At 45.1% G+C, this 25,341-nt stretch overlaps 2 protein-coding genes across 2 annotated transcripts in view; one reads left to right on the forward strand and one right to left on the reverse strand.

Annotated features, from left to right (window-relative positions):
• RBM33 (RNA binding motif protein 33) overlaps positions 1–1,010 on the reverse strand; it is an 88,122-nt gene extending 87,112 nt beyond the window's left edge. Inside the window, exon 1 of the mRNA XM_081163495.1 lies at positions 484–1,010. Coding sequence (XP_081019621.1) covers positions 484–487 — 4 coding nt within the window. The 5' untranslated portion in view covers positions 488–1,010. The remainder of the gene's footprint in view (positions 1–483) is intronic.
• A 9,812-nt stretch (positions 1,011–10,822) lies between these two features.
• Positions 10,823–25,341, forward strand: part of CNPY1 (canopy FGF signaling regulator 1) — a 56,113-nt gene continuing 41,594 nt past the window's right edge. The window contains exons 1-2 of the mRNA XM_081163964.1: positions 10,823–11,018; positions 16,497–16,618. Of these exons, the coding sequence (XP_081020090.1) occupies positions 16,513–16,618 (106 nt within the window). The 5' untranslated portion in view covers positions 10,823–11,018; positions 16,497–16,512. The remainder of the gene's footprint in view (positions 11,019–16,496; positions 16,619–25,341) is intronic.

Consider the following 25,341-nt stretch of genomic DNA (forward strand, 5'->3'; position numbering starts at 1 on the left):
TCCCGCCCCCGCCGGTTTCGCTGACAAAAAAAGCTGTACAGCAATACGCATGCGCGCAAAGGAAAGCTGGCGGTTTGAAATCTCGACGGAGCGGCGGCGTGGCGCATGCGCAGAATTTATTAATTGAGTTGGCGCTGTAGGTGGGCTTTTTCCAGGGCAGCTGGGAAATAATCCGAATTAATCTTTCTTGCCGCTACCGGGTTCCCTAGGGCCGAAACAAGGAATATATGCTTGGCATATGAAACCCATCATTCTTCCCATTCCGTCTTTCGCCCCAGCAGATCCGTGTCCTGATACTATTAGTAACAGCGCCGGTGATGAGGTTGAGGATCTCGCTGACACGCATAAACACCCCCTAAGGGTACTGGTCGTGGGAATGCGGTCGGCTGCGAGTTGACGCCCTCTGTCCCGCCGAATTGAGCCTTCGCCATTGGCCTCGGCAGTAACGCGGGAGTCGCCTTCCCGCATCCCGCTCCAACTTACCCATTTTCGCCTCCCATTCCTGTTTTAGGAGGGGGCTCTGGTTCGTTTCGGCGGAATTTAGGCTTCAAGCCTCTGACCCGCTGGCTGACCTCGGGGGAAAGTGGCCGCCGACTCGTTCTCATTGGCAGGAACCCAAACCCCCGACGGCAGCGCCGGGTGGCTTGAATTCTGCCCTCCTTCACCTGAACTTCTGAACCTGCCTGGCTCGGAGTCCGATCCCGGTCAGCCCAACTGTAACTCGCTGGCCGTGGATCTCGTAGGGCTCCCCAACTCTGCTATCCTCCAAAGTCCCTTTTTAAAAAACTGGGACTTTGTGTAGGCAGGCAGCTGCCGTTCTTTCCCTGGGGAAAAGGAGTCTTCGTCATCTTGCGATGTCCTACCTGTTTGTTTGTTTGTTTGTTCCTTTCCCGACTGCTTTTTAAATAAGTGTTCCAAGGAACGTGGACTCCTTCCTTCAACTATGTTAATGACTCCTATCAAGACCTTTTTTATACCAGCCACTTAGTCTTCTCAGTGTGTAAAGTCAGCGGATAGAGTAAGCACCATTAGGTGTACCATGCTAGGTTATTATTGGTGTTTAATGGTTCTTGGGTTTTCTATTTCTTTAAATACCTATTAAAATGGTAGTAATAATAATAATGTAATATAATAATAATGATGATGAGATGAATAATATTATCCCAGAAAAGTAATGATGATGATGAAGTCAAGGCTATCAATGGCTACTAGCTGGGATGGCTATGCTCTGTCCCCAAGTTCTGAATACAAGGTGCTGGAAACTGCAGGAGGGTCTGTGGGCTTCTGGTTGGCTGCTGTGAGAACACATAGGCCAGGCCTCATCCTGCTTTTCTTAGGTTGACCCCTGTTTTTAGTCATTGTGCTGGAATGGCTGGCTGGAATGGAATGGAATTAAATTGACATGAACTGCATTGTTCGTTGTTGTGTATTATTTCACAATTGTATACAGTGGTGCCCCACAAGACAAATGCCTCGCAAGACGGAAAACTCGCTATACGAAAGAGTTTTCTGTTTTGGAGGTGTTTCACAAAACGAATCTCCTATGGGCTTGCTTCGCAAGATGAAAATGTCTTGCGAGTTCCTGCGGGGGTTTTTTCCTCCCCCCCCCCTTTTTCTAAGCCGCTAAGTCGCTTATCAGCTGCTCCGATAAGACGATAAGCCGCTAATCCGTCAATGGGCTTGCTTCGCAAGACGAAAAAACCGCTAGACGAAGAGAATCACAGAACGGATTCTTTTTGTCTTGCAAGGCACCACTGTATAGAGTTTTTAAAAATCAGGCACTGTATGGCGCCTTTACTTATTTTATTTTATTTTATTACATTTGTATACTGCCCCTATACCCGCAGGCCTCAAAGCATTTTGGGAAATGATATATAATGATATATATAAATGTTTAAAATAACATTTTTGGGGGGAAACCAGAGGCTTTTTTTGTTAGGTATTTTAGGTACAGAGATTTCGAAAGAGCAGAAAAGACTATGTATGAAATGACAGGAGCAAGAATACTACTGGCCCAGAGATGGAAAGAAGACAAAGTTCCAACCAGAGAAGAATGGCTGATGAAGCTGATGGACTGAGAGCTTTCCATCAGTTCTTCAATATCACCTGCTGAACTGTTATGTAGATCTCTTGACTCATATCTGCTGAAACCCCTACCTAAAAATGGAATTCAGGCATGGAAATGTATTGTTCTGAAGCCCCTGCTAGCTTAAACCAGAGGTATAATACATGTGAAGTAACAGATGAAGTCACCTTATGTGGAGTCAGCAAGCAGACCACTGCTCCATCCAAGGCCCTACTACCTGAGATGCTTTTAACATTTATTATTTATCATTTATTTATTGTGTTTATATCTCACCTCCAAGGTGGCATACATCTCCTCAGTTAATCCCCACAACCACCCTGTGAGGTGTGTGAGGCTGAGAGACAGTGACTGGCCCAAGGTCATCTGGTGAGCTTTATGGCTGAACCTTGGTCTCCCAGGTCCTAGTCCAACACTCTTTGATGGTGGGGACTGAAACAGAGATCTGAAACATTCGACTTCCAAAGTGCGGCTTCTGATTGACTGCAGGAATCAGAAGCTGCGGAAGCCCCGTCAGACGTTCAGCTTCCAAAAGATTGTTCAAAAACCAGAACACTCACTTCCGGTTTTCAATCGTTCAGGAGCCGGAATGTTTGACACCCAAGGCGTTCGGGAGCTGAGTTACAACTGTACTTTTTACACCCCACTACCTGTTTTTAAAGTGGTTTTAGGTGTAGGTTTGGAATCAAGAGTAGGCATTGTTGGGACCTTATGGGAGCCACTGCCAATCGCTGGTGGGGAAGCTTTTTCAGCCAAAGGCTGCACTCCCTTCTGGGCAACCTTTTGAGAGCCACAAGGCAGTGGTGGGTAGGGCCAGAGGCACAAGTGGATAGAGCAATGGAAGGAGATGTTGCCTTTCTACAGTAGACTGATTTCTGCACACACATCCATCGGTGTCCTCCATCTAGGCAAGCAAAGGACATCTGCGTTCAAGGACACTTTCCAGCCAGAGAGAAACATTCAGGCTGCGAAGCAGGACCAGTGAGGGTTGTGGTCTAGGAAGAGCTCTGGGGGCCAGACAGACAGGCTAGGAGAGCTCCGATCAGACCCTGAGCCTGAGGTTCCCCACAGAGCCTCTTGGCCCTGCTGCTGTCACTGCCTGTACATCAACCCTCTCCATGTGTGCGAGTGAGACCAAGAGTGAGGAGAAGGAGCAGCCTCCTCTGTTTCCCTTGTGCTTTCTTCTTGAGTGGTTGTGTGGATTGGGTCCAGAGGGCAAATGAGGACCGCTCAGGTCGCTGCCCCAAAGCCTGGAGTCAGATTGTGACCTGTTCCTAGAAGTAGCTGCTGAGTATGAGAGCAGATATGAGAGAGACCTAGCCTCATTGGGCCTGTGCTAAATTCAAGGCATAAGGTTCTCTGCTTATCTCGCCAAACCATCAGATTCATTTATCAGCCGCTCTCCACATTAAGCTTCACACCTTGTTTTTAATTAATTTGTTCCTTTCCGCCAACAATTGAGGTAACCCATCCCCTTACATCTCATGCTACAGTGCAAGAGAGCCCAATAGAGATGCCTCCTCCAATATAGACACAATTTTTTGAAGAGCTATCTTGAATAACCAATTATTGACTTCATTGTACATTGTACTAGGATTTAATTAAGCGATAAGGCCCATCATAGTAGGGTCCTTTATCTTCCCGATAAGGATTTGTCAGGCTTACCCCAGGAGGTCTTTATCTGAAAGATAAGGTGAAGGTACATAGGTGTCTCCTTGTTAGTTTAAATCCTTTAATTAAAAGGACCTTTTTGCAAAAGTTATAGGTTATTGTCTTTGCCTCTACTCCTGAGAAATGCAAAATAAGATGACACATTGAACTGGACAAACATTGTCCGTGAAAACTTCCAAAGGAGTTCTGTACAGCTCCCAGGCTTGGCCCAATAGGTTATATCAATTCCTTACCTAATTAATTAATTATCTAATGACCTAATTCTCAATCATTCTCAAGGACCAATGTTCAAAAGCTCTCACTCTCGCTCTCTCTCTATATGTTTATCAACTTGATGGTTGGATAATGAAGATTGTGAAGAATATTAGTGACCTTCATTGGTCAAAACTGGTGGAATCGAAAGCTGACTCAGCAAGTAAACCCCTAAAATGCATTGACTTCCCAGCAGTGCCCTATGTGGCAAGATCTTTTAAGTATCAAAGGTAGAATTCTACTGGTTTCAACAGAATGATTTACCAGTTCCTCCCAGTGTTGCATCAGGTAGAATATCTTTCATCCTCTGTGATGGAGTCCTCTAATGGAATGGACCAGAAAGCTGGTGAATCCTATCCCTGACCTAAGACCATATCCCCCCCACATAATTGCCACATAGGTTATCCCATATCTCACATGTTTTAGAATTTCAAAAGCTGTGGAAGTAAACAAGATGCCCACAATCCTACTAGTTGTAAGTGACTCAAGTGAGTTAAGCCACATTCTATATGAGAAATTAAACCCCCTCAAACCATCCAAGCAAACACACAAGGTGGCTTTTTTCCCTGCACTGGGATAACTAGTTTCTTGAGATGTTGGCTTTGGCCACAGAGTAACACATGCCTTAGTTACATCCCAGTTGGACTACCGATACTGTAATGTGCTCTATGTGGGGCTGCCTTTGAAAAGTGTTCAGAGGCTTTGGCTAGACTGGGGCTGTTTACAGAGAACATATTACTCCCCTGGTTAAAACAACTTCACTGAAAAATAACAATTTCACTGGCTACCAGTCCATTTCCGGGCAACATTCAAAGTGCTGCTTATGCCCTGTAAAGCTCTATATGGCTTGGGTCCAAGCTACCAGAAAGATAATATCTTTATATACAAACCTGCTCAGTTGGCTGCTAAGATCCTCAGGTAAGTAAGCATCTCTTGGACCCATCAACATCAGAAGCACAGTTGGTGGTCACACGAGAGGGAGCTTTTTCTTCTTTTTAATGGGCCACAGGTTCTCCATCCCTGATGTAAAACCAAATGCAATGTCATAGCTTAGTTGGATATTGAGAGATCAGAAGTATAAACATACAATTATAGGCTTCACATTCAAATCCAAGCTCCACCTCTGCATTCATTTTCAAGATGGCTTTGCTAGTAATGATCTGTAAGTTGCCAGATGTATAGGCTGCTTGTGAAATGAATATTTTAAAACAGATTTGTAGCCTGTGATTTACATGCTCCTTTGAAGCTTTCACTGATAAGGAATGCAATCATCTGGCATCAGTTTATTGATTTAGAGAGACAAAAGAACAAAGAAGAGAAAGAAGAATTTACCCTGATGAATCTGTATTTTTCAACCTCAAACAGGAAAACATATTGCAATTCCTGCTAGAATAGCTTTGAGACAGCAAACGCATCCGCTGCTATAATAGCACCATTTGATTGTTACCTGTGGGAGTAAACACAAGCATTTATTTGTATCTGTTAAGTTAGAAAAGATGAATTCATTATGCTGTTAAGCTCATACAGAACGTCAGATCCTTCTGTCTAGAAATAAGTTCAGTCAAATAATGAGGAAATAAAATTAGGAAAATTAGGTATTTCTGGAAGCCAAGCACAATCCATCAGGAAATTGTCTGGTGCAAGTTCTGATGAAATGAATGGAGGTTCACAACAGCAATACAATGATTCTGTCCTGTACCTATTCATATCTGTAATAGGGCTGTGCGCTTGAGTTGGCTGAATTCCAAACTCGTTTATGCTGATTCAACTGAAGTGATTCACGATACAGAGCCAGGTTGGGTCAGCCCTGGATTGCCTTGGGTTAGGGTTGACCCAGAGTGGTGGATCAGGCCCCAGACTGGATTGGGAGTGGGGCTTAGGTAGGATAACTTCCTGTACAAAACTTCCTGCATAAAACCCCCTTCCCTAAAATGGTCCATCATATACCAAAGCATTTCTAGCAGGCAATCTTTATGTGAAATGCCCAAGCAAGAAAATTCCATGGTCCCCGTAAGTAGATTACTGCTAAAAGTAGGGGACACGGGTGGCGCTGTGGTCTAAACTACTGAGCCTCTTGGGCTTGCCAATCAGAAGGTCGGTGGTTTGAATCCTTGTGATGGTAGTAAACTCCCATTGCTCTGTCCCAGCTTCTGCCAACCTAGCAGTTTGAAACCACACTGGTGCAAGTAGATAAACAGGTACCGCTGTGGCAGGAAGGTAAACAATGTTTCCATGCGCTCTGGCTTCTGTCACAGTGTTCCGTTGTGCCAGAAGCGGTTTAGTCATGCTGGCCACATGACCCAGAAAGCTGTCTGCGGACAAACGCCAGCTCCCTCGGCCTGAAGCAAGATGAGCGTCGCAACACCATTGTCACCTTTGACTGGACTTAACCGTCCAGGGGTCCTTTACCTATTTTCCATTTTACTGCTAAAAGTGTTCTCACTTGGATGTTTTTTCTCTGCTGTCAGAGGCAGCATTCCTCTGAATCCCAGTGGCTAGAAACTGCATGTGGGGAAGAGCTAGGGTTGCCACATTTGGTCGGGCAAAATAAAGCACAGATCGGGGGTGGGGGGGATTGGGGCCTCCACACTCTCTCATGACACCATGGAAAGATGGCGTCCTGCATTTTGGCTTCAAAGCGCTGGAGGATATGTCTGAGTAAACATATATATGATGGTACTGTAAAGGGTACTGTAAATATATGATGGTACTGTAAAGGGTACTGTAAATGCTCTAAACATGGTGTATGTTCTAAAACATCTGCTTTGGCTGCCAGTTCATTTCCTGGCCCAATTCAAGGTGCTCGCATCAGGGCTTAAGGCCCTAAATGACTTTGGCCCGAAATATCTGGGAGACTATCTGCTTTGCTACAACAGACGCACCTGGGTGTTAAGATCAGCAGATGGGGCCATGCTAATATGCTTAGATTAAGAATGTAAATGCATCAAAACAATAAATTATCAATGACATATGTATGTCTATAGAGAAAATAAAAACAATCAGAATGCAATGATAAGGGTAAAATTGATTCTAGAAAAGACGAGTAGCAGTGGAGGGAAGTTAAACAGGGTGGCGTGTTTATTTTATTTTGTTTATGTTTTTTCCTTTTCCTTTTTTTTGGATATTGTATAATGATTTAATGTTTCTTTTCTGTTATGTATTATTTCTCTTTTTTTAAATTAAATTGTATGACAGAAAAATCTAAATAAAAATACAAAAATAAAATAAAAACCAGCAGAAGGGGGCTTCTTGGAAGTTCTACCTTTCCCAGAGGCTTGAGATGGCAGCACCTCAAGAGAGGGCATTCTTGGGGGCAACCCCTAAGTTGTAGCATTTCCTCCCCACAGAAGTGTGTCTGGCTTCTTCACTAGATGGCTGTTGGCAAATGCTGAAGATACACCTCTTCACTCTGGCCTTTGACACTTGAGATGCCATGCTTTTGCAATAAAAAACAGGATGTCCTGTGGGGTTTTTTCCAGGATATTTGCAGGATACGCTCAGTAGAAAGCCCTGTTGACTTCAGTAGTGCTTCTTCCCATGTGTGTTCTGCAGCCCAGACTTTCCTTCCCCCTGCAATGCGTAGCTGATCATTCTGGTTCTTCTCCACCAAAACCTTTCCTGCCATTGCAGAGCGAAATTTCTCACAGCCCTTTAGAACCAGGGAGAGGCCGACAAAACAAGAATCCATGTAGAGAGACGAGGAAGCAGGACAGGGAACAACAGCAACAAGGCTTGTTAAAAGACCATTGAGCAGCACACCCGCGTATACACCCAATGCAATAATTGCCGTCTCTCTCCTAACAGCACACGATAATGGCATAACACCAAATTTCAGACATCTGAGCCTCACCAAGGGAATTCCCTGCAACAGATGTTTACAGGTGGGTGTGGTTATAAACAACTGCAATCCAAGTCAGAGAGAATTCCCATGACTACAAAGCACATGTGATTTGCACAGAAATACTTCGGAATGGGCTCAGAAGCTAGGATCAGGGCTCTCGGCCTGGGTCCTAAGACTGCAAGATATGGCCCGCTTCAGCTCCAACAGGTGTGAGGTGTGTTTCTGTGGCAAAACAGCTCCTGCTTCATTTGAAGCTGGGGATTTGGCGACCTTAACTCACATCCTAGACTACACCTCCTCCCCTTTCTGAACCGTTGTGCATTTCACTTACTCGATGTGACATGGAGTCAGGTGTTTTGACTATGTGAGTTACAACAATAATCAAATTTATAAATTTGGCAGATCCTACAGTATAGGAAGTACAGGATAGGAGTTGTTCTCTTACTTACCTCCTTGGTGGTCTTCCCTTACGCATGGTGGAAAGTCCCGTTGTCTAAGACAGCAGAAGCAGTCATGTTCACAAAGTGTCAGCAAGTATATTTACCCAACACAAAAATCACCCCATACCCAATGACCCTTCTTTTCACTTGATTTTGGTGAAAACAAAGTGTATTTAAGAGCTGGTTTAGATAGAAAATATGGCAATTTGGATGATCTGGTAATCATCCAAACTAGGTACCTACGCTCCCAAGTGAATTTGGTTAATCATATTTTAAAGCCATCAAACTTGGTGACCATAACTACACCCTGTGGGAACTAATTCCATTGTTTTAATTATGCATTGTGTGAAGAAGTGCTTTCTTTCAACCATCCCAAATCTTCCAACGCTCAGCTTCGTTTGATGTCCACAAGTTGTAAAATTATGGGAGAGGGAGAAAATATTATACATGTCTGCTCAGACGTTAAGTCCCAAATACAACAAAGCATTAATCCCAGATACCATATTTTTCGCCCTATAGGACGCACTTTTTCCCCTCCAAAAATGAACGGGAAATGTGTGTGTGTCCTATAGGGCGAATACAGGCTTTCGCTGAAGCCTGGAGAGCGAGAGGGGTCGGTGCGCACCGACCCCTCTTGCTCTCTAGGCTTCAGGAAGCTCCTCGCCGGGCTCCCGAGGGTTCCGCGGAGCTGCCTGCACTCCCGGGCGCGCAGCCAGAGCGATGCCGAAGCTAAGCACAGCTTCGGCATCACTCTGGCTCCCGTTCTAGGGGCTGGGGTCGGGGGAAGCTCGGGCTTCCCGCGCCCCAGCCCCTCGCCTGTACGGAGGGAAATAATTTTTTTTCCCTTTATCCCCCCTAAAAAAAAAATCTAGGTGTGTCCTATGAGCCGGAGTGTCCAATAGGGCGAAAAATACGGTAAATGTGTACACGATTGTCATCTGGATCTAGCCCAATGTTATTCTAGAGTACTGAGTGAAATCACAGCTTTCCTGATATATTCCTATGGAAGTCTCAATGCCACTATATAATTCAATAGTACTCCTGTGTTTAGGAAACATTGTAGTTATGGTGGCTTATTTTACGAGCAATTCAGCAGAGATATAGAAAGAAGGTATAGAATCATAGAATTGTAGAGTTGGAAGGGACACAGAGACTCATCTAGTCCAACCCCCTGAAATGCAGAAATCTCAGTTAGATCAAACATGACAGATGGCCATCCAACCTCTGCTTTGAAAGCCACCACCGTTGTTAAATCATGGAGGCCTGAAAATCAGTAGCCTAAAGCATACAGTGATGAGTTTCAGGGGTCAGTTTGGATGATACCCTGGGTCCCTTCCAAACCTGTGATTTTGTATCTGTGAGCTTAGAATCTATAGCATGGGGCTTGCTTAATTGGTCAGGCCAGCTCCTTTGTCAAGATAATTTCAGCAGTACCCAACAACTGCATCTTAAAAGGAGTTGCTCTGTTGCCATAGAGACAAACAAGAGGGCTTTCCCCACCTCTCCTGACTGCATGCCACCTCATCCTAGAAGGGAGAACAATGGGCAGAGTGAGGGACTGTGGATGAGAGAATGTGTGAGAGAGTTGGGCTGATGCTGGAAGCTGGAGAAAGAGACACGTCTTCCTCTGAGCTAGAGCCAAAGCTTAGTTTGGGGCTTCCCCAGAAAGCAGGGGTGCCAACTTGACTAAAATAGGGGGGGCAGGTAAGCCCCACCCCACATAATCAATCACAAGGTGTGGAGTGCACACACCATTTGAATGGCAATGCCCATCAACTTGGGGGGGCCCTGGACCCCTCAAATATTTTATGGGGGGGACTGAAGAGACCTCGTCTCCTAGGAGTTGGCTCCTATGCCAGAAACCCATTGGGAAAGAAAGAGCTGTTGGGGAGTGAATACTCCATCATATGCTCAGGTTGCATACATGAGAAAATAAAACCAAGTATCCGAAAGACAGCACAGTCTCCACCTGATCTTCATTCCAAGGAAACCAAACTCTGGGCAAGAGCTGCTCAGAGATTGGGGTAACACACAACAGTATTTTACAGCTAATGAGCAAGACCTTTTGTGTTTGCCACTTGCTGGAATAGAAGTGTGTATATAACAAACAACAACCTCGCTCAACACACGCCGGACTCAAACTTCTTAGATCTGTGACTGAGGGCAGCGTAAGAGTTGGTCAAGTATTTTGAGAGCTCCTGGATTTTGGGGCCCTGGATGCCATCCTTGATTCCTCTACAGAACTTTATTACCTGGCTGCCAGGTAGGAAAATGTGCATTCTAATGAGCCTCCCCACAACATGCTCTGGAAATCTTAAAACAGGGCCACGTGTCATGCAGGTGATTTCACTCACCATGGCAACTGGAATTCCATTCTCTCCCCTGTGCTACCTGCTTGGGGCAGGAAAACAGGAGCTTGCCATTGGCTACCTGGCACCTTGTTTTTCCCCACATGGTGCCCTGTGATTGGTTCACTCCTCCCCCCCCCCCCCCGCTGCTTCACTTTATGATAACAGAAGTGCTGGGAGAGCAAAGAGGCCAGGTGACAGCTTGCATCAGTGACAGACTCAACTGCTTTACTGAGAAAGAGAAATGAGAAGATCGTTGTGCTGAAGAGGGAGGAAAAAAATCTCTGGATGAACATCAGCTTCTTAAAAGTTACCCAGTCTGAAACTTGCAGCCATACATATTGCAGCTTGGGTTGAACAGAGGCTGAAATCTTGCAAAGTAGGTAAGCTTTTAAAATCCAGCTGATGACTGTGAATAACATTTTATGAATCAAACACAGGAGCTTTGGGCTTATCTTCAGAATGGTTTTGTTTCGTTTGAGATCATTGAAGTCCAGTTCAGTTTGGATTAGAAATGTAGGGTAGAGACCTTTTACTCTAGGGTATTTTTGTGTCTCTGTAGGTTTGTTAGTCTTTGGGCCCAGAATGAAGCTATCCTTCTGTCCCCATCCTCACAACATTTATTTAATTTTAAAATGATATTTCCTGCCAGCATGACTCCATAGAGCCTTGAGGGAAGCTATATTCAGGTTCCTGAATTATGTTGTATTTGCTAAGGGACATAGCCACAGAAAACACTAATTTATTCTGTATCCTGCTACCAGGTACCATAGCTAGTTTTAAAAAAAACAGCTCCTCTTCCTTTTCCCTCTCAAGAACAAGGTAAAGTTTTAAAAATGTCTGAAGGCCTAGGACTGTCCTGAGTTCTTTAAACAGAAAGAAACAATCACACACATATTTACAGAAGTACTAAGTGAAATCTAAGATCAAAAAATGATAGCACTTGATTTCATGGGGCAGGCTACATTACCAACTAGAATGCAATCCCCCCCCCCCCCCCCGTGTACCTTAGTCTTGCATTTCAATGGCAAGGCAACATTTGGACTTTTTTTTATATAAGAAAAAGTTAAAAGGTGCTTTTGCAAAGCACATTTTAGAAGGCAAAATTGTGTATAAGTTAAGAAGTTATTCAGTATGGACTGAAGTATGAAAGGCTAGCCAAAAAACACCCCAGCTTTTCTTTTCTACTAACTATGTTCGAATAGGAACTTACATTTACCAGCCTCTGAAAAATCTAATCGAAATTTTAAGGGCTGCATGCACAATGTTGAGCATTTATTTCCCACCTCTTTTTATATGAGATTATGGATGGCTCCAGCACAAAGAAGCATAATGCAGAGTGAAAAGTGGGGTGCTATGTGATCACAAAGTCTCTCTCCTTTCTCCAGTGGAGGCTGCTCCATTAGGGTGAATGGGGCTTGGCCCCACCAACCTGTGCTCGCTTTGGCAGCACATATACTAAAATTGGACCCCACCAACTTCAGTTTGTGGGACGCGGGTGGCGCTGTGGGTTAAAGGTCAGAAGGTCGGCAGTTTGAATCCCCATGACGGGGTGAGCTCCCGCTGCTTGGTTCCTGCTCCTGCCAACCTAGCAGTTCAAAAGCACGTCAAAGTGCAAGTAGATAAATAGGTACCACTCCGGTGGGAAGGTAAATGGTGTTTCCGTGCGCTGCTCTGGTTCGCCAGAAGCGGCTTAGTCATGCTGGCCACATGACCCGGAAGCTGTACACTGGCTCCCTCGGCCAGTAAAGCGAGATGTACACCACAACCCCAGAGTCGGTCACGACTGGACCTAATGATCAGGGGTCCCTTTACCTTTACTGAAGGTGAACCTTCAGTTTGTACTCACCTTCCTGCCTCCTCACTCACAAGGCACCCAAGGGGTGGTGAAGCCTATTACCTTGCTTGTCTTTAATCTTGATGTTGATCTTACAGAACTCAGCAGGGAAGGGGGTACAATGAGAATTAGTTGGCTCCCTCTGTCATTGGCTCTCGCTCCACCTCCTGTGTCTTCCTTGCCTTCCATCCTACCAGTCTCAATGGGCCCCAGCCACCACTGCCGTCCTCAATGGGTGCTCGATGTTATATGCCCAGGCAGTGTCAAAAGATGGAAAGGATTTTTCTGGACCAAGTTTAATACCTACTCTTTTCCCCAGTGTGGAAGTGTTGTGTGTGTATACACATACACATGCTACAGAGTGAGTGAAGAGGTCCCATAACACACCACACACTTTTAAGTTATGTCAAGCAGAAACTTTCCGTAAGTTGCTCATCAATATGTGTTGTTGTTCTTCATCCACCACACATGCAGTTCTATCATGTTTTTGTCTGTGTGTTGACCGTGGAATGTATTAGTGCAATGAGAGGGAGGTGGATCTGTTCAAGGAAGGGATGTGGTCCTCCAGATGTTGGGGTTGCCAGCAGAGCTAAAGGTCAGGGATGATGGAAGCTGAAGTCCAACAGCATTTGATTCAGTGGTTCATATCCAGCCGACACAAAAGACAAATCAGAACTCGAGAGAGAGAGAGGGAAACAGTGGAAATCTTTCAGAACTCAGTTGCCAAAGGCTGCCTATGGCAAAGAGAGACCTCTTCAGTTATTGGCCTGGTGGAAGAGTCGCCACTTTAAGTCTTTTAAAATAGTATTGCGTTATCATCCAGCTCCACTCATTCAGAGAAGGGAGGCAGCAGGACCCCTGATAAAGTCAGGTGAGCACCATCCAGGGAAGAAGGATTCTTCTCCAAGGGAAAAGGTGAACTGTGATGAACTACCTGGGACCCAGAAGGAGAGTGAAACTATACTCATTGCTGTGCAGGAAGGGGATGAGGCTTTTACAAAGGAGCAAGGCCACACAGAGAACCCACTGTTTCTGCTCGTGGCTGCACAGACCAGCTGAGGTCTCTTCATATCTAGAAAAGAACAAGGAGCTGTCCATTGAGGACTTTCAACCAACGGTGCTGAAGCTAAGGCATGGCTTGGATTTGTTCCAAATAACTGGAATAAAGATACAGTGGTACCTCAGGTTAAGTACTTAATTCATTCCGGAGGTCCATCCTTAACCTGAAACTGTTCTTAACCTGAAGCACCACTTTAGCTAATGGGGCCTCCTGCTGCTGCCGTGCCGCCGGAGCACAATTTCTGTTCTCATCCTGAAGCAAAGTTCTTAACCTGAAGCACTATTTCTGGGTTAGCGGAGTCTGCAACCTGAAGTGTATGTAACCTGAAGCGTATGTAACCCGAGGTACCACTGTACTTTGGAGCTGCTAGTCAGGACTACTAACTTAGAACTCCATACGAGAAAGGCTTTAGGACATGGTTATAAGGACAAGGAGAGTTGCTAAGAGTTAAGAGATTAAGCAGAATCAACACAGTTGCACTCCCTCTGTCCCTCTCCCAAGAAAAGTAATCCATTGGGGCATCCAAGGCTGATTACATCCCAAACCTGAACCAGCATCCAGTCTGGAATGGGTCCCAATAATCACTTTCCTCCAAGAGCACCTGCAGCTGATGAAGCAGTAGTTATCATAAACCTCTGGGCGCAGGGTGAGTTCCCCCGCCCCGCAATGACCACATTACTGACTCTGTAAAGGTAGCAGGTGACACTGGATTATTGCTGACTAGTTTGGGTGGGAATTGCTCCTTGTCTGCTGAGGAAGCAATCTGTTTGTTTGGAAACTTGGCTGAGACCAGCATGCAGGCAACCCCACAAATGGGTCCATGCCTCATTGGCTTTGCAGAGTTGCTATTCTTTGGTTTATACACAGTAGAGAAACTGGTTCCAGCAATGAAATTTAGAAGGGGGAAGGGGAGAACAGCTGCCAAGGTATCCTGGAGTTTGACTCTGACTCCGTTTGGAAAGCCCCCAAGAGCGGATGGGGCTTACTTGAGATTCAAATAACATTTTAAAAACATGCAAAAAGTTAAAAGGAGCTAGTTTTGATCATCTGGGGGATAGGGAACTTTTTCAGTACCAAAGGCTTGCAACACAACAGTGCCGGGTGGCTTTCTCTGCCCTCACCATAGGTGGCAAAACATACAGAACTGCCAACTCCCACACTTCACGAAAGATTCCTAATTGAACTCCTTTGTCGCCTGTTTTCAGCTCTGATGCCTCTCACTTTGCCTTTGGTTTTGCCTTGTCTTTATTTTTTTTTTAATATAGAAAGAACAATGTTAATCAAAGCAGTTCAAGAGCTGAGCTTGCAAAACATTTGCTACATAGTTCAGGTCCTTTGCAAATCCATTAGCCCTTTGCACTACAGCTCAGGTTCTTTGTATGGAGCTAAGCAGGAAAAAGGTTGCTTTGCTGTGTGATGCAGCAAGCACAGCTCTCAAAGCTTGAAAGATAGCTTAGATTTAAGTCCTTGTTGGTAGATGTTGTAAGGAACGTCCAACTCAGAACTCCCAACATGTGAACTTAAGAAGAGCCCTGCTAGATTGGATCAAAAGCCAACCTAGCCCAATATTCAGTTTCTGGCACTGAGGCTCAAACAAGCTGGGGCAAGGCTGAAACGGTGTACTTAGCTCTCTTCAGCAAAAGGAGAGTTCCAGGTGCAGTCCAGGGGGCATTTAAATATCAAATAAGGATGTGTTTGTTGCTGTAACAGAAGCGCGGCACTGATACAGAGAAATCTCTCAGACAGAGGGAAATGGATCATCGCAACGTGACAGATTGATTATGTACAACACATCTTGTTACAGGTGCATCTTACAATACATTGCATAGCGATACGGAAAGATGGGCAGACTTTTTTGCACTGTGGTTAAAGCATGTGACAGAAGGATAATGTCCTGGAAATTCATCTAACACAAGAGCACTTCTCAACGGCTAGCTGGTCTGAAATCCCATTTCAATGTTTGTGATAAGAACATGACACTATTAGAAGAGGCTAGCTGGATCAAACCAGAACCCTGAGTGGCCAGCAAGGTGCCTGCTGGAAGCCCATTAGCAGGGCCTGAGTGCAATTTATGATTCCTAGCAGCTCGTATAAAGAGGCAGACCCTAGCTGTTATGGCTAGCAGCCATTGATATAGCCTTATCTTCCATGGATTTCTCCAATCCAAGTTGGCACCCATCGCGACACCTTGTGGTAGTGAGTTCCAAAGTTTAACTGCATGCTTCATTGTCCTAAATCTCCTACCATTGAGCTTCATTGAATGGCCTAAAGTTCTAGGGTTATGAGGAAAAAAAGCAATAATTTAGGCATTTGGGGAGCTGCCTTATACAGAGTCAGACTATTGGTCCATCCAGCTCAGTAATGACAACACGGTTTGGCAGTGGTTTTCTGGGGTTTCAGAGAGGGAGTTTTTCCCAGCCCAATCTGGAGATGTCGGGAGTTCGACTTGGGGCTTTCTGGGTGCAAGGCTGATTCTCCCCCACTGAGCTCTGGCCGTTTCCCCACATGGTGCAAAATTTTACACACCTCTGGGGTATAAAAAAGGAGAGTAGGCAAAGTCATGCACACAACACCAGTACTTACTTTTTAATTTGGAAAAAAGGTGAGTTATAATGTTATAACCATAGAGGATCTGCTCCACCTCCTTGATCATTTTGTGTTTAAAAATGGTATGGAATTGCAACTTATTTATATAGGCTTCCACTAAATTAGCCTTCTCCTAACGCACACATTATTTGATTGGAGAACTGCTTCGCAAAATTCAGAAGGTTGCGGATTTTGAACTCTAGTCTGCATGCAGTTTTGCAAAGTGCAAATCAGATCGGCTGGCACTGAAATTTCTCCCTATCCCTAATACCCACAGTTGTTATTTAACCCTATCTGAGTGTGCCAGGATTGGGGCTATAAATGGCCACCTATAAAAAGCACATTTGTGTTTTGCTAATGCCCTCTCTATCTCCTCAGATTGGGTGCCTGCGGAATGGCTGTGTCTCCAGGGACGCTGTTGCTCCTGCTACCGCCGCTGCTGCTTGTTCTGTTCAGCGATACCGCTAAAGGACAGCGAGACCCAGAGCTGTTCTGTGGAGGTTAGTAACCCAGCCGGGTATTTCCTCATGTGCCTCATTGACTTAGCACATCGCAAGTGCCATGGTTTCCTGGAATTAGGTCAGTTATTGCTAATCCCCCAAAGCTCTCACCTTTGCGTATTAGCTCATGGCCAGCTCTCAGCAATAGGACGACTATTTACATGTGGTTGCTTCCCATTTTGCAGCATAATGGGAGACTGTGGGCTGGATCCAACTTACTTGCAGCAGGCTCATTTAAATCAACGACTACGTATTGGATTTGAAATTGTTTTTATATATTGAATTGTTTTGACTGTTTTGATGCGTGCAATTGTTTTCTATTTGGTTTTATTGTATTGTGACAGTGCTCTGAGCTGCTTTATGGGAAGCAATCCATAAATCAAATAAGCAAAAATACAAATAATGCTTCTGTTGATTTCGAATAGTCTACACTGAGTATGTCTTCGTTGATGGCTCTGCCTGCCAAAGGTGGCAATGCTTCTGAAAACCAACTGCTGGAAACCACAGCAGGATAGCGCTCATGTGCTCAAATCCTGCTTGCAGGAATCTGATTGGGCCCCGTGAGAAAAGGAGGCTGGACGAGATGGGCCACTGGACCAATCCACCAAGCTCTTCTTACATTCTCAGTTGGATGCAACTCCATGGGCAGTGTCATTCAATTAAGTTTTACTCATATTAGACCCACTGAGATTAATGGACATAATGTTCATTCATTTCAATGAGTCTACACTGAGTAGAACTTAGTTAAAGCTGAGTAAAATGCTGAACACTACTCCATGTTCAGGGTCCTACTCTTTGGTTTTCATGTGGCTGCCTCTCCCACTGCTCCAGCAACATAATGAGAAAGACCCTGTTAAGGAGCGCAGAATTTGGTTGTTTATTTTGCTGCTGTCTCACCTACTCTTCCCACGTAATCTCCTGTTGCGTGCATTTCCAGGACGGTGGCGTGAGATGCACCACAGAGAAGCACCACCAATGCTGCAGAGATGTCTTAAGAGTGGCCCTTGCAGCAGTTGATTCACACGTGGAGGCGCATCACACACCATTATTATTATTATTATTATTATTATTATTATTATTAATTGAATTTATATACCACCCTATACCGGGAGGTCTCAGGGCAGTTCACAGAATAAAATCAAAATATAAAACCACAAAATACAGAATCAAAATAAAAACAACCCAATAACCCCCCACCCGAATTGAGGTATGATTGTAAATCCAAAGATATTTTTCAAAGGGCCAATCAAACACTGTCTTCTAGTCCAATATGCTGTAGGCGAGAGGTTGCATGCTTGAGAGCTCCCTCATTTTAAAATCCCCACACATAGAAAACACGGCTAAGATAGACTGCCTTCCCTGGCCTGCTGATTTTCCATAGGCAGGGAGATTTTGAGGCAGGGAAGCATTCAAGAATAAAGTCAGTTCAATTTGCAATGTCTCCGTTGCTGGGACACTGTACCATAGGAGTTCTCTGAATATGTAGATCTGTTTCTAGGATTTATTTTGCATGACCAGCCTGGGTCTTAGTAGTTATAAGGAAAGCATTGCCGATGAATAAAGCATGCAAGTTTAATACTACTACCAAATGTAAATGATACGTTCATATTGACCCTTTTATTTGCGCAAATAAGGCTGCAATCCTATACAGTGGTACCTCGGGTTAAGTACTTAATTCATTCCGGAGGTCCGTTCTTAACCTGAAACTGTTCTTAACCTGAAGCACCACTTTAGCTAATGGGGCTTCCTGCTGCTGCTGCGCCGTTGGAGCCCAATTTCTGTTCTCATCCTGAAGCAAAGTTCTTAACCCAAGGTACTATTTCTGGGTTAGAGGAGTCTGTAACCTGAAGCGTCTGTAACCTGAAGCGTCTGTAACTCGAGGTACTACTGTATTTATTTCTCTGGGAGCCAGGGCCGTTGAATACAGTTAATGTTCCCCATGTTTATTTATTTGATACTTCAGTTATAAACAGCTCTTAATATCAAACCAGCTTGAAGATATTGAAATCCTTCTAGAACTTGTCCTTGCTGGCTGGCACAGCGCATTCTGCATAACCTAGTACCTCTATGCAGGGAGTCGGTCCATTCAGGAGCACCCATGTTGCCCTCTCGTCCTCCTCTGCAATTCCTCCTGGCTCCAAAACAACAAGGCTTTGTCATCTATTGACAGTTGCACGCAGGAGGGGAAAACTCTCCATCTGTGGTCGCCGAGCAGAGAGACAAGTGGCTGTGTCTTTTAACAGATGGCACAATGAGCTATAAGAAACGTGCGTTCCCCCCTGAGACGGATAACCTGACACGAAGTAGTTTCAGCAACATATTGAAATAAATCCTCCCTTATGAGTGTCGGTGGCTGCAAAAGCCGCCACTCGTCAGTCCCCGGATCCCTTGACAAAAGTCTTGTTTGGGTGATGCAAGCGCGGCAGTTTTGAGAGACACACCACCTTGTGTTTCCTGAAAAGTAGCAGAAGGAAACAAGGCGGCAATTGATGTGGCTTACAGATGCGCATGGATTTAAAGGGACCAAGAGCTGTAGCAGCCATCGTTCTCCCACCCAGAATGAGATCTACGCAAGAAATAGAGGTGTTTCCCTGCTGTGGTTGAAAGCAGGTTGCAGCAGTACTCTTGCTCTCCAGTTAATTTCCGGACTCTACTCTGGAGTGTATTTCAGTGTACAGTGTTTCCTATGCCACCACCCCACGGAAATTTCACCATCTCCTTTTGACACACACTGGTCTGCTGCAGATGGAACTGGTGGGAAGGGAAATGCTGTAGAATTCCCAAGACGATGCTTTTGAAAAGATTATTGTGTCCAGTTGGTTCTTTTTCATTGCTATTTAATTCTCCCTTGGGCGGCATTCCAATGTTGGGTGTGGCCAAAGCAATCAATAACAATCCATTCAGTGAAATAACTTAAAATAAAGAAAAAACAGTGCCACCCAGAGAAACATCCATGAGCAAAGACACTTCATGGATGGGGAAGGGAGGAATCAGGATCCCACTTGTTGGCTCCACCCTCAAGCCTATGTTTTCATCCTAAGCTGCCAACAGAGTCTAGGCACGTAAGATCTCCTCCCATTTCTCTTTCCCCTCTGACAGATCCTGGCAGGATCCCATGGTGCTGATCCAAGTGGGGCTCTGTGTCCGTGGTAATCAGCTGAGAGGGAGCCCTGCTTGTCTAGGAACCATCTTGTTTGTTTACCTGTCCACACCTGAAGTCATGTATGATGTCAGGGGAAAGTCAGTTGGACCTGGTTTGGGGAAAATGGGCATGTAGGCCAAATTAGGACCCCTACTAGGCCTAGTTAGGCCCCCATGGGACAGAGGATCCCCACTGCTATTTTACCCCATAGCCACATCCCTTCATTGCAGGCTTGGATGCCTTCTCCATAGCATAATGGTTAATTTGCACGAGACCCAAGTTATTTTAACTCATCGGCCTTTCAGATGACTTGGGATTGGCTATGGTTGCTAAGACCTTTACAGAATCCAGACTAGCCAGATTTCCGCCTTGTGCTCAACAAGAGGGGTCTGGTTCTGTGTAATCTTATTGTTAACAGCCCTGCTTTGCATGTCAGATGTCAGCCTGCAAGGCTGCCTAATGAAGGTGGGCATCCCACTGATTTATTGACAAATGCCACTGCATAGAATTGATCCAGCTTTTTCCTTAGACTAAAAATGTTCCACCGAAAGGAGCATTCAGTGCTGAGCAGCAACAAAAGTGCTTAAGACCAGCCAAGGAAGTGGGCTGAAGATTTAGGTCATGATATACAATTTGAAGATTGGGAAAGGATGTGGAAAGCAAATTTTAAAATTTACAGACTCTATTTTATTGAAAGAGAATTATATGAAAATGATGTATAGATGGTACATTACACCAGTGGAAGTGGCTAAAATGTATAAGACAGGATCAAAAACTTGTTGGAGATGTAAAGAAAAAGATGGTACATTTTATCATATGTGTTGGGAATTAAAAAAGGTCAGAAATTATTGGGAAATGATATATAATGAATTAAAAAAAAAAGTTTGAAAAGACTTACGTTAAGGAACCAAAGCATTCCTCCTAGGGATTTTAGATCAAGAAATAAGAAAAGACAAGGGGAAATTATTTATGTATGCAACAACAGTGGCAAGAATTACCGGTATACCAGCACCAGCTTGGAAGACAGAAGGAACCCCAATGAAAGAACAATGGCAAGAGAAACTCATGGAATATGCAGAATTAGCAAAAATAACAGATAGATTACATGAAAGGGACAACAAAGACTTTAAAAGAGAATGGGAACCATTTAAAATATATATGAAGAGACAACATGAAGAGCTGGACTCATAGGCAGGGTTTGAGTAAACATTCACAAATGTAAATAATAATAATAATATAATAATAATAATAGATGTAAATGTATTAGGAATTAATTGGGGAAATAATATGCAAGATGAATAAATTGAAAGTAAAACAAAGTGGAAGTATGAAGGAAGTCAAGGGGAGGGGGGCAGGAAAAAATGGAAAATTGTTAGAGAGATATTTCATAAAGGATGTATATATTGAAAAATCAGTAAAAACTATTTTTTTTAAAAAAAAAAAAAAAGACCAGCCAAGGAACACACAGGTTGGAGCAGTGTGCCGTGAAGCAAAGGAGCCAAAATGCCCCACAAGGAACCTTCTCCAGCCGATTCCTTTGCCAAGCCACTTGCATTTATCTGGAGTGGAAGGTCCACAGGTTGCAGCCAGTTCTGCGTATTCACTTTCAGTTCATGCAAGGGGACGGTAGCCAGTTGCAGAGTCTGCAAGGGCTCCCTAGAAGGTGCCCAACGCTGTCTGCAGACTGCAACATTGCAGGGAAATATCCGTAATGACAATCAAGCTTCCCCTTGGGGATGCTGCACATTGGAAGGCAGTTGTTAGGCTTTCCACACAGGAGTGGCTGAATCCAGTCCAGGAAAGAACGAGAAAGGTAAAATTAATAGCCTCTCTCAAATATTAAGGTGGGCAACCAGCATCTGTGATAAAGGGATAGAATTTGGTTGCAGGTGATGAGAAACACTGCTTTGGGATGCAGTCATACACCCACCAACTGAACTGTGTCTAGGATTGCACTGTGACTCGGGTATAATCTATCTGTAAAATATGTTATTTCGGGGCTGAGGATTTGCAGTGTATGTGTGAATGTCTGTACTGTGTTGCCGCTGGTGCTGAGTTTTATATTTTGGACCATCGGTTTGCCATTTTTGAATCACAGAGTTCTGCAGAGCCTGAGAAGTACTGAAGGATGTGACCGTCCTTTTTTAAAAAACAAACAAACCCACTGTTATGTACTGAAGTTCTCACCCTGGGCCAGCAGGGGGATACTGCAGATAGTTTTCACTCAGGTCCGCATATGCAAATAAGGAATTGAAAGTGACATTCAGTGATTGGATAGTTACAGAAAGTTGTTACTGTTGCTTTGTAGTTGAGCTCTATATAAGCAGGTTGACTGAACCCTTCAGTTCAGTTCTGTTCTGGCCTGTGAATAAACAAGAGCTGTGTCGTTTGAGATGTTCACCCACAACTTAACACTCACCTCAGCTACCTAATGACGATTCTAATAGTAAAAGGTGGGGAAAGGTGGATATTAAAAGTAGCTTGTGGGGTAGTGGCTAAAGTATCAGGCTTGGCCTAGGGAGATTTAAGGTTCAAAACTTCCTCAAGGCTTCCTGGCCCTGTTCACACTTCACAGAAGGGAGCCTCCAGCTTGTGGCCAAATTTGGCCTGCCAGGCCATTCCCACCCCCCGCCACAGCCACACCCACCTGCCTCCCACCCATAGGAGCCAATTCCTAGGAGCTGTGGTCCCTTCGCCCCCCAATAAAATATTTGAGGGACCGCTGCCCCCCCCAAAATAAATGGGCATTGTCATTCAAATGGTTTGTGATAGATTATGTGGGGTAGGGCTTACCAGATTCCTCCCCCCCCAATATTTTATCCAGGTTGGCATCCCTGCCCCCACCTGATGGCAGGTGTGGGGCAGGTAAAGCTGTGGCTGCAGGGGAACCACGGTGTTCCTGATTGCTCTTCCACAAGTGGAATTTGTGCCTGCTGCCCTTTAAATGTTGTGAACTGCCCTGTGATCTTCGGGCGAAAGGCGGTATACAAATTTAAGAAATAAAATAATGAATCTGGTGCCAAATGTGAGCCCCTCTGAGAATTTTGTGTTTTTAATGTTTTGTTGGGAACTGCCCAGAATGGCTGGGGCAACCCAGTCAAGATGGGTGGCATATAAATAATACATTTTTTATTATTAAAAATTATAATGGTTCTGCTTGGAAGTTCCTGATCAGAGCTGAGTGGGCCCAATCCCTGCTGATCGCAAGCCTGGCTGAAGCAGAGCTGATCCCTGTCAAAAGTGGGGCAGGAATCTGTGGCACTGTAACTGGAATGTAAGCCAGGCTCAGCGGTGGATTTAGGGGAGCGGAGCTGAGAGGGCACCTCGACAATAATGCAGAAAAGAAGATGAGGGGAGGGAAGTTGCTGGATTTTGGTGTCACACAGGGGGCCACTGATATTTGAAAGCCCCAAGTCTGCCACTGGAGGGCTGCAAAGGAAGACTCAAGTGGGGACTTGAACCATGTGACTTGTAGCATGTGACCCCGCCCACCAGCCAAAAGAGCCTCACCTGGCTGTGCCACAGCCCTGCAGTAAATCACAGGTAATGGTTTGTTGTTATGTACTGAAGTTCTCACCCTGGGCCAGCAGGGGGATACTGTAGATAGTTTTCACTCAGGTCCTCATATGCAAATAAGGAATTGAAAGTGATGTTCAGTGATTGGATAGTTACATAAAGTTGTTACTGTTGCATTGTAGTTGAGCTCTATATAAGCAGGCTGGCTGAACCCTTCAACTCAGTTCTGTTCTGGCCTGTGAATAAACAAGAGCTGTCTGAAGAATTGCTGTGTCGTCTGATATGTTCACCCACAACTTAACAGTTGTGATTGCATCTTTCCAGTCTGGAGGGAAGAAAACACCGAATCCTGACAGCATTATGCCCGAAAAATGGATTGTGGGGTTTTCACTGCCAAACAAAACGCAACATGCAGCTAAGGTTTGTTCTCAGCTTACAGGTTGTGAGTTTCTGGAGCAAAAGACTTGATGCTCTGCTTCCCCCCACCCCCCGCTCCGTGTTCCTCTGTGCTGCATCACCAGGTACCTCCAGAATTTGCATTTGCAATATGATGCCTTTGTGTGGATATTTGCTTTGGCAAATTCAAGGCAAATGCTTTTATTTATCAAAGGAATTGCCGGCCAGTGAAGAAATGTGTGACAGCAGGTTACACGGCTGCATATTTGGTCCTGGGAGTGAGTCAGGCATCAAGGCAATTATCTTCCATTCAGGATGACAACTGAGAGACGTGCTCATTCTGTCTTGAGGAATAACCCTGTTATTTTAGTATTTATTTCCAGGCTTCTGAACCAGTGCTAACTTGTCAGGATGCAAAAGCCCCCTTTGCTTCTGCTTTGGTTTCCTATCTGGGCTGGATTATTCAATTACTGGCTGTTTGGCCTCCTCTCAACCTTTCTAAATCATTTCCAGCTCCCACACAAGGCCTTGGCAGGAGTTGAAAGATGGTTTCAACTGAAAATTTCACAGCTTCATCAGCCCTTCCCGGCCGCCTGATCTCCGGACTTAATTAATTTTAGAGGAGGACTGGAACAAGCGTTCAGATGGAATGGGCCTCATCTGTCATCTGGGGGCACTGAGGCAGTGGGGCAAAAGAAACATGCAGAGCGCCCTCTGCTGTTGGTGCAAGGGAGTACCAGAAACACAGTCCCAGTTCTGCATCAAGCACCACCGAGGGTTCCCAGTCTGTGCCAGGATCCTGCCCATCTCAGACCCTGGGCAGTTTTCTTTGGAGGCAGTGATATGGGACCCCACAGAGACATTTGACACAACTGGAGGACCCAGAATAGCCTTCTCCAGCTTTGTACCCTCCAAGAACTACAGTTCCCATCCCGTGCTGGCTGGGGCTGATGGGAGCTGTAGTCCAAAATGTCCAGAGGGCACCTGGTTGACTAGGAGTGCCAACTTAACTGAAATATTTGGGGGACCCAAGTAAGTCCCACCCTGCATAATTGATCATGATGTGGTGCTCATATACCATTTGAATGGCAATGCCCATCAACATTGGAGGGGCACATCCCCCTCGAGTATTTTATTATGGGAGTGAAGACCCCTCGGTCCCTAGGCCTTTGCTCCTATATGGTTGACAAAGGCTGATCTCCAAGAACCAACCAACATCTCAAGGTAGCCTGGAGTGCTTCTGCTCATGGATGGTATGTCTGAACACCGCAGTGACTCATCTGAGCACAGCCTTGATTCCCAACTCTTCCCCTTCACCACCCAGACCTCAAAGGCTACAGTGGCAGCAGACCCAATGGGAAGCACAGAGTTCTGCACGAGTGGCCTCCTGACCCTATTGCCAGGGGTCTCCTTGGGTGGAAAGGTCCACTGTGGAGGAGGAGGACTTGAAGTCACCGAATTGCAGGGTCAGAGGGGAGCCCAAGGACCATCAAGTCTAAACTCCCTGCAATACAGACATTTTTTCCCCCAATGCCGGGCTTGAACCCCAAACCCTGAGATTAAGAGCCTTGACCCCATCTCCTTTCCTGCTGAGCTCCAGAAGGGCAACACCAAGAAATAAGACAGAGGATGCTGACAGACAGGACCACCCTCTGGACCAGGTGTCACT

The sequence above is a fragment of the Podarcis bocagei genome, assembly GCF_964188305.1.
Source record: "Podarcis bocagei genome assembly, chromosome: 12".
In the NCBI taxonomy this organism is placed as follows: Eukaryota; Metazoa; Chordata; class Lepidosauria; order Squamata; family Lacertidae; genus Podarcis; species Podarcis bocagei.